Source organism: Oncorhynchus kisutch, linkage group LG21 (genome assembly GCF_002021735.2).
Source record: "Oncorhynchus kisutch isolate 150728-3 linkage group LG21, Okis_V2, whole genome shotgun sequence".
NCBI lineage: Eukaryota > Metazoa > Chordata > Actinopteri > Salmoniformes > Salmonidae > Oncorhynchus > Oncorhynchus kisutch.
Window position 1 is genome coordinate 22,001,505 of NC_034194.2, and position 14,230 is coordinate 22,015,734.

Consider the following 14,230-nt stretch of genomic DNA (forward strand, 5'->3'; position numbering starts at 1 on the left):
TTTAAATGACACAAACACGTGCCTGACTTGCAAAAAATGCATTATGAGTGAGGCCAGCAGCAGGAGGCCAGCAGCAGGAGACTGCAGCAGCAGTAGCACGGGTTCGACGAGCCAAACCCAATGAATATAGTTGGTAACGAATGTTTGATCTTGAACAGAACTTACAACATCAATCAACAAGTTTCAAACAAAATTGTACAGCCAGAAGTACTGAAAAGAGTGGGAGTGCCTACCTGGTTAAATAAAGGTGAAAAAAATAAATAATAATTGAGTAACGTTATTGTGTATTATACGTAATGACAGTTTTTTAAACGTTTTTACGCAATGACATCAACGTCATTTATCAACCTTTAGCAACATCAACCTGCCTCTAGCAACTTAGCCTGAAAATTTGTTGTCAACACTGTCTGCCCCATAGAAGCGTGGGCATCAGATTCGTGATATTGTCAGCTAACCACTCTATAAGGCAACAGCTTGTTAATTAGCTTACTCTTTGCCCTAGGAGCATCATGTGCACCTGCAGCTGTGTGAAACCATCCATGTCCATGCCACACGCATAATTTTATCAAATGAAATTGGCTCGTGTACAGTATATTCGTTTAGTATTTTATCACATGCGTACCGCATAAAGAGCCTTTTAGAGTGGAAACTGTCAGACAGCGCGAGAGTTGCTGCTACAGCATCTCAAATAGCAAATGCATAGGCAACAGAAGGCAGGCTTCATCAGCGCAAGGCAGTATGCATTTTAAAAACATGCTTCAAGTTTTACTACATATGAGGCATGTCTTACCTTGTTTCAAAGTAGCCTAGCCAAAATCAGACCGTCTCCGTAGAGGCAAATATTTTATATAAACTGTATTTCATTGTCCAGTAGCACAATCTTAGTCATATTATCCACCCATGCGAGTTGTAGCATATTAGATCTCCCTTCTTTCGAAATTCAAGTATTTCACATTAAACTGTTAGCATGTGCGGGGAGCTTTTGAGGACTGTGTTTTACTGCTAATTGCATTATGCTGTGAACACCGACAGCGTCGTTGTATTTTGGTACACCAGAATTCCATTAATTTCAAATGAAACACTGCGTTTGCGTTGCAGAGGCAGTTGCAGTGCGTTCGGTGTGGTGCATACTTTGGATTTCTCGAACGTATGCGTCAAACTGTATGTGTAGTTTGCTTGACAGAAATTGTTGTAGAAAGTGAATGTTGAACTTTTGTTGCACACATATTCAGATTATGGTGTGTACTATTTTGCGCAAAATACTGTCGGTGTGTTCGAAGCGTTATGGAACAAACATGCATGCGTAGCCTATTGACTTGTGCGCATTGCTGCTCTTATAATGTAAATACATAATAGTTTGTCAGCATTTTAAGCAACAGTTTCTGATCTGTTGCATCATTCATCCCCCTCACAACTGTCTGTGTGTTTGGAATAGGTTATTTCTTTCTCGACAAGCTGACCAGTAGAATAGGTTAACTTTTCTACTATGGGGCAGATAGGCTAGTGATTTTGCTGTTCGTTGCTTGATCGTGATCTTAGACCCTTATCGTGCCATCTGTGCGAAGCATATTTCTGAGATATTGAGCATCAACATTTTCACATCTCAGAACTATATTATTTTTTCATAACCCATTAAGGTCCACTTTTTTTTAAAGGTACCTAAAGTGCAGAGTATCAAAATCCTCGCTGTCGCTCCCTTTTTAAAATGTTTTCTTTTCTTTTTTACTGGTGCAATCACAGAGAACCTTATAGCTCTGAAATGTCAATCTGGGTTCAGCCTTAAAGTTCTTTCTGACACTTCTGAATTAGACATGTTCTGTTTTTAAGAAGACTAGCTATTTGAATACATACATAAATGATATAATAACTCTTAACAAGACTGAGTCAGAACACCTCAAATACATTAGGAAATGTATTATGATAATCAGATGAATTACTGTCATTACCGAACAATTATTTTCTGATTTAATTATTTTTTTTGCTTGCATGTCATTATTGCTGGCAAGACTAGTCTAGACCATACTTGGAGGGAGATGGCAAAGATATGCTGATTGGTCCATCTGTATTTGTTCAGGCTTGTGATTGGATTACAGATAAACCCATTTGAACTTGGCACTAAAAGGTTCTAACTTTCCAGTACATTTTTTCCCACAAATTTACTTTTCAAATAAACTAAGTTCACAGACCTGAAGAACCATCTAAAGATCAGTTATGTGACTAACTCATTTTTGACAATGTTCAGTACCTTAATACAAAGGTCTCAACATGTAAAATATATATTAAATAATCAAATAAGATGACATCTGTAAAACATGATCCTAAATATAAACCAACTCAGTGAATACCATTCAAATAAAATGTTATTTGTTGCATGCTTAGTCTCCACCTGTTCACAAACAGTGAAATGCTTACGTGTCCTTTTCCAACTATGCAGAGTTAAAGATAGAAAAGGGGGCCATACTCATCACCCTCTGTAGCACCTTGCGGTGAATAACAATAACATGTAAAAATATAACATTGTTATATACAAGGAGTACCAGTAACGAGTCGATGTGCAGGGGTACAAGTTCATTGAGGTAGTAGCTATGTACATTTGGTAGGGGGTAAAGTGACTAGGCAACAGGGTAGATAAGACCGTAGCAGCAGTGTGTTAGGGTGTCAGCAGTGTGTTAGGGTGTCAGTAATAATCTGTGTGCGCATTCTCAGTGAAAAAGTTTGTTTAAAAAAAGGTCAATGCATGTAGTTTGGTTAGCCATTTTGATTTTCTAATTAGCAGCCTTGTTTAGCAGTCTTATAGCTTGGGGGTAGAAGCTGTTCAGGGTCCTGTTGGTTCCAGACTTGGTGCACTAGTACCGCTTGCCGTGCGGTAGCAGAGCAAAAGTACTGTGGCTGGCGTCTGACCATTTTTTTGGGGCCTTCTTCTGAAACCACCACGTGCATACTGATGCCTTACACACACTCAAACTCCCCACATACGCTGCTGCTACTGTCTTATCTAACCTGTTTCCTAGTCACTTACCTACAGTAGACGTTCTGAGTGGCGCAGCAGTCTAAGGCACTGCATCGCAGTTGTTAGTCGTGCCACTAGAGATCCTGGTTCAAGTCCAGGCCTTGACGCAGTCGGCCGCGACCGGGAGACCCATGGGGCGGTGCACAATTGGCCTAGCGTTGTCCGGGTTAGGGGAGGGTTTGGCCGGCAGGGATGTCCTTGTTTCATCGCGCTCTAGCGACTTCTGTGGCGGTCCAGGCGCATGCACGTTGACATGGTCGCCAGGTGTACGGTGTTTCCTCCGACACATTGGTGCGGCTAGCTTCCGGGTTAAGTGGGCATTGTCAAGAAGCAGTGTGACTTGGTTGGGTTGTGTTCCGGAGGATGCATGGCTCTCGACATTCGCCTCTCCCGAGTCCGTATGGGAGTTGCAGCGATGGGACAAGACTAACCGCCAATTGGAAACCATGAAATTGGGAGGGAAAAAGGGGTAGTACATTTTTTTTTTAAATGCATACAGTGCATTCGGAAAGTACTCAGACCCCTTTTTCAATATTTTGTTACAGCCTTAACTGGAAAATTTATTAAATTGTCCCCCCCCCCCCACATCAATCTACGATTTGTATAAATTTTTGCAAATGTATTAGAAAATAAAAACTTATATTCAGACCCTTAGTACTTTGTTGAAGCACCTTTGGCTACGATTACAGCCTGGTCTTCTTGGATATGACGCTACAAACTTGGCACACCTGTATTTGGGGAGTTTCTCACATTATTCTCTGCAGATCCTCTCAAGCTCTGTCAGGTTGGATGGGGAGTGTCGCTGCACAGCTATTTTCAGGTCTCTCCAGAAATGTTTGGTCGGGTTCAAGTCCAGGCTCTGGCTGGGCCACGCAAGGATATTCAGAGACTTGTCCCTAAGCCACTCCTGTGTTGTCTTGCCTGTGTGCTTAGAATCGTTGTCCTGTTGGAAGGTGAACCTTCACCCCAGTCTGAGGTCCTGAGTGTTCTGGAGCAGGTTTTCATCAAGGATCTCACTCTACTTTGCTCCGTTCAGCTTTCCCTCGATCCTGACTAGTCTCACTGTCCCTACTGCTGAAAAACATCCGCACCGTGTGATGTTGCTACCACCATGCTTCACTGTAGGGATGATTCCACGTTTCTTCCAGACATGACGCTTGGCATTCAGGCCAAAGAGTTCAACCTTGGTTTCATCTGAACAGAGAATCTTGTTTCTCATGGTCAGTCCTTTTAGGTGCCTTTTTGGCAAACTCCAAGCAGGCAGTCATGTACCTTTTGCTGAGGAGTGGCTTCCGTCTGGCCTGATTGGTGGAGTGCTGCAGAGATGGTTGTCCTTCTGGAAGGTTCTCCCATCTCCACAGAAGAACTCTGGAGCTCTGTCTGAGTGACCATCTGGGTTCTTGTTCATCTCCTTGACCAAGGCCCTTCTCCCCCGATTGCTCTGTTTGTCCCGGGCGGCCAGTTCTAGGAAGAGTCTCTTGGGGGGAGGGGGTTCCAAACTTCCATTTAAGAATGATGGATGCCGCTGTGTTCTTGGACCTTCATTGCTGCAGATATTTTCTTTGTACCCTTCCCCAAATTTGACCTCATGGCTTGGTTTTTGACATCAATTCTTATTGGTCACATATACATGATTAGCAGACGTTAATGCGAGTGTAGTGAAATGCTTGTGCTTCTAGTTCCGACCGTGCAGTAATATCTAACAGGTAATCTAACAATTTCACAACAACTACCTTATACACAGAAGTGTAAAGGAATGAATATGTACATATAAATCTATGGATGAGCGATCGCCGAACGACATAGGCACGATGCAGTAGGTAGTATAGAGTACATTATATACATATGAGATGAGTAATGTAGGGTATAGTGGCATTGTATTGTTTAGTGGCATTGGTATTGTTTAAAGTGACTAATGATACATTTATTACATCACATTTTTTATTATTAAAGTGGGTAGAGATTTGAGTCAGTGTGTTGGCAGCAGCCACTCAATGTTAGTCATGGCTGTTTAACAGTCTGATGGCCTTGAGATAGAAGCTGTTTTTAATCTCTCGGTCCCAGCTTTGATGCACCTGTACTGACCTCGCCTTCTAGATGATAGCGGGGTGAACAGGCAGTGGCTCGGGTGGTTGTTGTTCTTGATGATCTTTTTGGCCTTCCTGTGACATCGGGTGGTGTAGGTGTCCTGGAGGGCAGGTAGTTTGCCCCCGGTGATGCGTTGTACAGACCTCACTACCCTCTGGAGAGCCTTATGGTTGTGGGTGGAGCAGTTGCCATACCAGGCGGTGATACAGCCCGACAGGATGCTCTCGATTGTGCATCTGTAAAAGTTTGTCAGTGCTTTTGGTGACAAGACAAATTTCTCCAGCCTCCTGAGGTTGAAGAGGCGCTGCTGCGCCTTCTTCACCACGCTGTCTGTGTGGGTGGACCAATTCAGTTTGATGTGTACGCAGAGGAACTTAAAACCCACTACCCACTCCACTACTGTCCCGTCGATGTGGATAGGTGAGTGCTCCGTCTGCTGTATCCTGAAGTCCACGATCATCTCCTTTGTTTTGTTGACATTGAGTGTGAGGTTATTTTCCTGACACCACACTCCGAGGGCCCTCACCTCCTCCCTGTAGGCCGTCTCGTCGTTGTTGGTAATCACGCCTACCACTGTAGTGTTTTCTGCAAACTTGATGATTGAGTTGGAGGCGTGCATGGCCATGCAGTCATGGGTGAACAAGGAGTACAGGAGATGGCTGAGAACACATCCTTGTGAGGCCCCAGTGTTGAGGATCAGCGGGGGGGAGATGTTTCCTACCCTCACCACCTGGGGCGGCCCGTCGGAAAGTCCAGTACCCAGTTGCACAGGGCTGGGTCGAGACCCAGGGTCTCGAGCTTAATGACGAGTTTGGAGGGTACTATGGTGTTAAATGCTGAGCTGTAATTGATGAACAGCATTCTTACATAGGTATTCCTCTTGTCCAGATGGGTTAGGGCAGTGTGCAGTTTGATTGCGTCGCCTGTGGATCTATTGGGGCGGTAAGCAAATTTGAGTGGGTCTAGGATGTAAGGTAGGATGGAAGTGATACGATCCTTGACTAGTCTCTCAAAGCACTTCATGATGACTGAAGTGAGTGCTACGGGGCGATAGTCGTTTAGCTCAGTTACCTTAGCTTTCTTGGGAACAGGAACAATGGTGGCCATCAAGGTATTTCTGTTTTTATTTTTATCAACATTCTAAAGACCTGTTCACTTTGTCATTATGGGGTATTGTGTGTAGATAAAAACATTTATTTAATAAATTCTAGAAAAGGCTATAATGTAACAAAATGTGGAAAGTTTAAGGTCTAAATACTTTCCGAAATCATTGTATATTTATAAAGCTACCTCGTTTACCTCACATTGCTGCACATCGATTCGGGTACAAATACTCCCTGTATATAGCCTGTATATAGCCATGCTATTTTTCTCATTAGTTATACCTCGTTATTTTTATTTTTTTCACTGTTCACTGCGTTGTGCAGACCTCACTACCCTCTGGAGAGCCTTACGGTTGAGGGCGGTGCAGTTGCCATACCAGGCGGTGATACAGCCCGCCAGGATGCTCTCGATTGTGCATCTGTAGAAGTTTGAGTGCTTTTGGTGACGAGCCTAATTTCTTCAGCCTCCTGAGGTTGCTGCTGCGCTGCTGCGCCTTCTTCACGATGCTGTATGTGTGAGTGGACCAATTCAGTTTGTCTGTGATGTGTATGCCGAGGAACTTAAAACTTGCTACCCTCTCCACTACTGTTCCATCGATGTGGATAGGGGGGTGTTCCCTCTGCTGTTTCCTGAAGTCCACAATCATCTCCTTAGTTTTGTTGAGGTGTGAGGTGTGTGTGTGTGTGGATTTCTGCATGAAATAGCCTTTTTTTCACACTTAATTTACTTTAAATGTTTTGGCACCAAAATGTTGAAAAAAGTACATTTGAAAGTAATGCCATTGTTGATTTAGATGCTTTTAGGCCTTTTCTCTTGAGACCTATGGACAATATTGACACAGATATAAAAAAAGAAATCTATTAAGACTACAATTAGAAAGAAAAAAAGTTAAAATGACCAAGTTGCCATAAATTACCGCAAGTTTAACCCTAGGCCTATGTGTTTGCAAAGATATGGGTTTCAGATGAGTGGCATTGGTAAATGAGTCTGGACAGGCACCATGCAACAACACTTAATAGGTATGGATTGTCTTTTATAAGGCAACAGCTTGTTCCTTAGGTCACTTTGCCCTAGGAGCATCACACACTCATCTGCTTTAGTCTCTAGGCATGAAGTGTGCGTGTGAAATGAAACTGTTTTTCGAAGATTCCAATCATTTTATCGCCCTTATTGAGCATTAACAGATGAGTCAGCAGCAGCAGCACTCACTACACTTGATTAGGGTGTCGTTTTTCTCTCTGTGCTGTTAGTGTGTCACTTCCTGTTTTCTAGAATATGGTTGTTGATTACCAGAAGTACCCGTAGTCGCGGTTATAAAAATAAATGAAAAACATATCGGAGACCCTGTTTACTAGCTGCCTGTCTTAAAGGCACAGTACAGGGAGGCAGTACAACAGATACACGCAGTGCAAAGAGGAGATACAAAAAATAGAAATGGCCCTTGAGGGGAAGTTCTGTTTTCGTCGAAACCACCAGGTCAAATGCTCTCACACACTCCAACATGCTATCATTACCAGCTCCCCCTAGGGTTAGCGATAGCTCAGTGCTCTTATGGCTCTTCAGACTGGGTTAGGATTTCACTGACAGGTTGAGTAGTCTCCTTTCTGATGTAATACATGCAATTGGCTGAAGGATATGGTTCTCTCGCTTCCTCTCAGGAGAGTACATAAAGACCTGGAGGCCCAGGTATTTCTTGCTGAAGAGAGACGGTACGTTCATCGGGTACAAGGAGCGACCGCAAGACGTCGACCAACTGGAGACGCCACTCAATAACTTCTCAGTAGCACGTAAGTCAACCCTCTGACCCCCCCCCCCCCCCCCCCCCCTAATCACAATATTTAACACACAAATTGAGCAGTACATCTCCACTCAGGTCCTGAAGTACCTCAGAGGTTGCACATTTTTGTTCTTGCCCTGTACTACATTCTATGCATCCCTGATGGTTCACCACATGACATATCTCGCTCTCGTTCCCGCTCTCTCCCTCTGTTTTTCCTTATGACCAGCAGAATGTCAGCTGATGAAGACTGAGCGACCCAAGCCCAACACATTCATCATCCGCTGCCTACAGTGGACCACTGTCATAGAACGCACCTTCCATGTGGAGAGCCCAGAGGATAGGTAGGTTACACACAGTCTTGTACAGCTAACCTTGTGGGGGGACACAATTCAGTCCTATAAATCCTATTTTCTCCAAACCTAACCTGTACTCTTACCCTAACCCTAGCTCCTAACCTTAAAACTAACCCTAAGACTAATTCTAACCTTAGAAATAACATTTGACCTTATGGGGACTAACAATGTCCCCAGTTGCTCAAATTGTTGTTTACTATTCTTGTGGGGACTTCTGGTCCCCACAAAAATAAACATGTCACACACACACGTAGTCATCCTACCTCTGGTTCCCTCCGTCCTCAGGGAGCAGTGGACAAAGGCCATCCAGGAGGTGGCTGATGGGCTGCAGAAACAGGAGGAGGAGAGGATGGACTCCTCACCAGACCCCATGGACATGGAGATGTACCTCACCAAGCCCAAACTCAAAGTGGTGCGTACACCTAACCCTCTGTTCTCAGCATTTGTGTTGCTGTAAGGCAAATACCAGTGGCAGGGTTTTTGATATGGCAAAATACAGTTTATCCAACTCTTTGTTTTTAACACTTTGTCTCCTAGACTATGCACGACTTTGAATACCTCAAACTCTTGGGAAAAGGCACTTTTGGGAAGGTTATCCTGGTGAAGGAAAAGGCAACCGGAAAATACTACGCTATGAAAATCCTCAAGAAAGAAGTGATTGTGGCAAAAGTGAGTAGACGAGTGTGTGTGTGTGCGTGCGCCTAGTCTGTGTATACTGGTATTTCCTTTTCTTGGATCAAGCTCATCTCCTTAGTCTTCTCTAGGATGAAGTAGCACACACTCTCACTGAAAACAGAGTACTGCAGAACTCCAAACACCCCTTCTTAACGGTGAGAGACCATTCCATTGGTGTGCAACAGAAACTCTGTTCCCTCTGTTTACTGTTATACTAATATAAATCGGTAACCTAATTGTGCTCTTCCTTCATCCGCTCCATAAAGGGTCTGAAGTACTCCTTCCAGACGCACGACCGCTTGTGTTTCGTCATGGAGTACGCCAATGGAGGAGAGGTGAGTACTTTGTTACATTTGACCTGATGTAAAGGCCTTATCGGTGAGGTGAAATACTCAGAACATTGCAGATGGACTGTAATGAATAGAGTGGACAGGATTCCTTGTCTTAAAAAAAATAAAAAAATAACTGTATTTAACTAGGCAAGTCGGTTAAGAACAAATTCTTATTTTCAATGACGATCTTACATGGTAGACGATCATATGATGGTGAACTTAATACCGGTAAGGTTGGGGGAAATGGTTCGTATTTATGTGACTGTAAATTGGATTGCCACAATAACCATCTCTTTCAACCCAGCTGTTCTTCCACCTATCACGAGACCGTGTGTTCTCCGAGGAGAGGGCCCGGTTCTACGGAGCGGAGATAGTGTCCGCGCTGGACTACCTCCACTTGGAGAAGAACGTGGTTTACAGGGACCTGAAGGTGACTTAGGGAGTCGTGAAAACATTTCGCAATGGAAAATACAAATGTGTTTTTATTGATCAAGTTCAAGAAGGAACCTCCCTGTTCTCGAACTCACCTTGTGAAACCCTCTCTACTGTAGCTGGAAAACCTGATGCTGGACAAAGACGGCCACATAAAGATCACAGACTTTGGCCTGTGTAAGGAGGGCATCAAGGACGGGGCCACCATGAAGACCTTCTGTGGGACACCAGAGTATCTGGCCCCTGAGGTAAACACCTACCCATCAACCCTTTCCTTCAACTGATCGAAAACTATCAGTGAATCAGGACCACTACCATAGACATAGGGATGAGGTTAGAAAGCCCTTCCAAAGGATCTACCACCCACCTGTACATGACGCTCATGTTCTACCTCCCCTTTCCAACACACAGGTGCTGGAGGACAATGACTACGGCCGTGCTGTGGACTGGTGGGGTCTGGGTGTGGTCATGTATGAGATGATGTGCGGTCGGCTGCCCTTCTACAACCAGGACCATGAGAAGCTGTTTGAGCTGATCCTGATGGAGGAGATCCGCTTTCCTAGAACCCTGGGCCCCGAGGGAAAGTCCCTGCTCTCTGGCCTGCTCAAGAAGGACCCCAAGCAGAGGTAAGGGTGTGTGTGTGTGTGTGTGTGTGTGTGTGTGTGTGTGTGTGTGTGTACACACTGACTTTGTGTGTGTTCCTCTCTTTAGGTTAGGTGGAGGGCCTGATGACGCCAAGGAGATAATGCAGCACAAGTTCTTTGCTGGGATCGAGTGGCAAGATGTGTACGAGAAGAAGGTATCGTATCCTAAGCTTTCTATGTGTTGTCATCGTTCTCATGGTGATGGCAAGTGTTATGACAGGCAGGTGCCCACTCATGACTCCTCCCCTTTCCTCTCAGCTGGTCCCGCCATTCAAGCCCCAGGTCACCTCGGAAACAGACACCCGCTATTTTGACGTGGAGTTCACCGGGCAGACCATCACCATCACTCCTCCAGGACAAGGTACCCTCCCTCCCAACTCAACAAAACGTTGCTTAAAGATTTTATGGATTTATGGGACATCAACTCCCCTTAGTTGACTTAGCAGCGTTCATACTACTAGATGATCCACAATTTGACCTTGTTTAGTTTTTTTGCTTTGAAAAATGAATGTTACTTTTTAATGATTTGTGCTCTTAACTTTCTCTCTTTCCTTCCCAGATGACAGCATGGAGTCTTTCGACAGTGACAGGAGACCCCACTTCCCTCAGTTCTCCTACTCTGCCAGTGGGACAGCCTGAACCAAAAACCTAGACTCCCTCTCCTCACTCTCTTATGGACCATACCCCTCTCACCCTGACCCCACACATACCTCTGACCAGAACACATCCTCACAGGCCATCTATGACCTCTTTTCACTTTTATTATTTTGCTGTAATTGTTGGGGCACATCTCAATTGTCTAGCGTGGCTTCTTATCCTGGTCTCCTCTTCAGATGGACAATGAGAAAAAGGCCACTATAAACTATTGCGAGTCAACCTTGGTGTCACCAGTGTTTCAAATACCGTACTTGTGCTTAAGGGGAGGTTTCTGTTGCCTGCCAAAAGCAACACACTTGGACACAGTGGTGGTGACTGACCTACTTAATTCTTCATGGCAGCATGATGTTCCTGTCAATGATACGTATGCCGCTAGCCTCAAAAGAGAAGCACATTCATAAGCGTTCTCTGAAAACTAGCTTTTTAAACGGTACACTATATATTTCTCCAATGATTGTCTTTATATTTTGATGGAGCAAAGGGAAACATCAGCGTGATCTGTAGAAATAGTCCTTCCCATCTCCATCTACTAGCCACCACTGCCATTGTGCTCTGACTCCCAGGTTTTACACGTTTGCGAGAGGTAACACTAAAGCTCCACACCTGGGTTGTGTTCAGTAGGACACCACGAAGCAACAAGTTTTGAAATAGAAAATGAAAATGTGTTCTTATTGAACAAGTTACCGTAGCACCTCCTGTTGCCTTCTCCCATTTCGTGCCTTCTGAGCATAACCCTGCAGTCTCTCACCTCTCAAATGTTGACCCTCTCCAACACACACACCTTCTAGTAGAAGTAAATGCTATAGAGCTGAAATGGAGTCTATGGAATGAGCCGTCTCCTTTTCTTCAGTGTTACTGGCCTCACCACCTTGCCTAAGTTGTCCTTAGTGACTACAGTACAATGTATCGAGAGGACAGTTGGCTCTACTGGATCACACCATCTGTAAAGTGGTGAAGCACAGAGTGGAATTCACAAAATGATGTGGTGATCATAAAGGGCATTTTTGATGGGTGTATTGGCTACATTAATGTTTAGTGAAATAGATGTTTTCATGAGAAATCATGTGAATAGCAATCTTGTTTATTCCTGTAGAGTTGCTGCTGCAACCACAGTAGGGGAGGTATTTTTCTGATACATTTTATGGTGAAATGACTAGGTGTGTGTAACATGCATGCATGCACACACACACTTATTTTTTCTAGAAAGGTCACTCCATTTACCCCGTGAACAAATGTTGAGTTGGTCCTTGGTTTATATTTTTCTATCAAAGCTGTAGACGTATACTTCAAAGTACATTGAAATGAGATGTAATATAACTCACTTTTTATATCTAGCAGAAAATCATGCTAGCTGAAAACCGATGTCTTTTTCTACCAGCATGCCATTGAATGCGTACACATGCATAGCTTAAACTACGGAAGAGTCTGAAGCTCACCTGCCTGTAGAGTTAAAAATTAAAAATTAAAAAACTATTTACCAACCAAGCAGTTTCTCCACAAATATTATCTATTATTGAGAACAGTCACAGTCCGGACAATGTATAACAAAACTCTCATCAATGATCCAGTTCTGGAAAATATTCTGAAGACTGTTAGCTTGGTGGAGAGTTTGTGCAATAACACAGTGCCATAGTGAGGGGAAAGGAGGGGCAGACATAACTGTCACTGGCGTCCTCGTGAGGGCAATGCTGAAACAAAATAAATGGTTTGAAATTAATATCTGTCTTAGCTAGAACTGTGACCAAAGTCTTGTTTAGTTTGAGAGACTTACAACCTTACCCTCTGCTTTGTTTTGCCCTGACCCTTATCGGAGTAGCACTGACTGAAGCCTGGATAATATCATCTGAAAGGCATGTACTGATTCAAACCTTGGGATTGAGTGTACAAAATTAATTGTGTGAATGTTCTGCCAACAAAATGACCCTTTTGCTGTTAGTTCTCAACAGGTAGCCTATTCTGTGATTGTTTGAGTACATTTTCTTTTTCTATTGTTTTGCGATCCTTTCCGGTTATTGGGTGTTTTCTCCGCAATGCTTTTAGCAACATCTCAGTGACTGTTACAGTACCTTTCAGACAGACTGCTACTGTACATAGACCGGTACTGTTGCAAGTGAAACACACCAAACAGGCTGTGACTGACCACAATCGAGGAAGGATGACCATTTATTTTGTATGTATTTTTGTGTGTGCACGAGATTGTGCGGACAGGTCTGTGAGGGCAACAATTCAATGCGTCTCAATGGTCCTAATTGAATCCAAGTGAGGGTATCTACGTTTAGCTTTAAAATGATTGACTGTTCAAGAATTAAGAGGATAATTGACTTTGTCCTGATCCACCAGATTCTAGGTTTGTCAAATGTTAAGGCCTTTAGTTTAGTCTGAATATAAATAGTTTCTAGAGGAAATGGTTTGAAATTTCTACAAAACAATACAATTGATAATTAGTGGTAAATAAATTGTCAATTTAATGTAAAACATATTTAATTTTGTCACATTACAGTTTTGTATATATATTTTTTAAATCATTGACCTAATTGTAGCTTATCAACAGGTGTTAAGAACATTTTCAAACTATTTCTATTTAAGTTATTTAATTCCCTTTACCCCCTTGGTAGATGAGAAACTGAACAATTGAATGCACCAGCTTTTGTGAACAAATAACATTTTCCCTCACTGTGTGTGGTATTTTTAATTGGAATTCAGAAATAAAGATCTTTTTGGGACAAAGTGATTTTCAATTCTTTCAATTAACTCTTAAGCTTCCCACTTGATACTCTGTATACAAGTAGCCTAAAAAAATATTTTCCAGCACATCATTTGCTGGCCCATCCTCTGGATATCTGTATTGGGCTGACAATGGAGGTCCAGAGCCAAGTGTAGATGGCCCAGAATAAGGAGCAGATGTCCAGGGAGACAGTCCAGTGTGCTGGGGTCCAGCTGTGAGCCAAGCTGGGTGCTGGAGCTTGATTTGGATGGAGCAACATATTAGACATTTGCTGAATTCTCAGTTGACCCCAAGCCCCTACCTTCTAAAGAAATCTTATAGATCTGAAGGATGTTTTGCATTAACATTTCAAATAGTTCCTCAAGGAAGGCTCTGTTTCAGCAAAGCCATATGGCATGCATAGTGCGCCATCGTCTGGCTCAAAAGGCTA

At 43.4% G+C, this 14,230-nt stretch overlaps 1 protein-coding gene across 5 annotated transcripts in view; it reads left to right on the plus strand.

Annotated features, from left to right (window-relative positions):
* LOC109866261 (RAC-alpha serine/threonine-protein kinase) overlaps positions 1-13,802 on the plus strand; it is a 62,224-nt gene extending 48,422 nt beyond the window's left edge. For 4 of the 5 annotated variants that reach the window (XM_020454818.2, XM_020454820.2, XM_020454821.2 and 1 more), the window contains 12 exons: positions 7,861-7,989; positions 8,209-8,323; positions 8,621-8,747; positions 8,873-9,004; positions 9,100-9,165; positions 9,277-9,345; positions 9,647-9,772; positions 9,894-10,022; positions 10,186-10,400; positions 10,486-10,573; positions 10,677-10,779; positions 10,978-13,802. In XM_020454818.2, coding sequence (XP_020310407.1) covers positions 7,861-7,989; positions 8,209-8,323; positions 8,621-8,747; positions 8,873-9,004; positions 9,100-9,165; positions 9,277-9,345; positions 9,647-9,772; positions 9,894-10,022; positions 10,186-10,400; positions 10,486-10,573; positions 10,677-10,779; positions 10,978-11,057 — 1,379 coding nt within the window. In that variant the 3' untranslated portion in view covers positions 11,058-13,802. The remainder of the gene's footprint in view (positions 1-7,860; positions 7,990-8,208; positions 8,324-8,620; positions 8,748-8,872; positions 9,005-9,099; positions 9,166-9,276; positions 9,346-9,646; positions 9,773-9,893; positions 10,023-10,185; positions 10,401-10,485; positions 10,574-10,676; positions 10,780-10,977) is intronic. The other variant, XM_020454822.2, reaches the window with a different exon arrangement.
* The last annotated feature ends 428 nt before the right edge of the window (positions 13,803-14,230 follow it).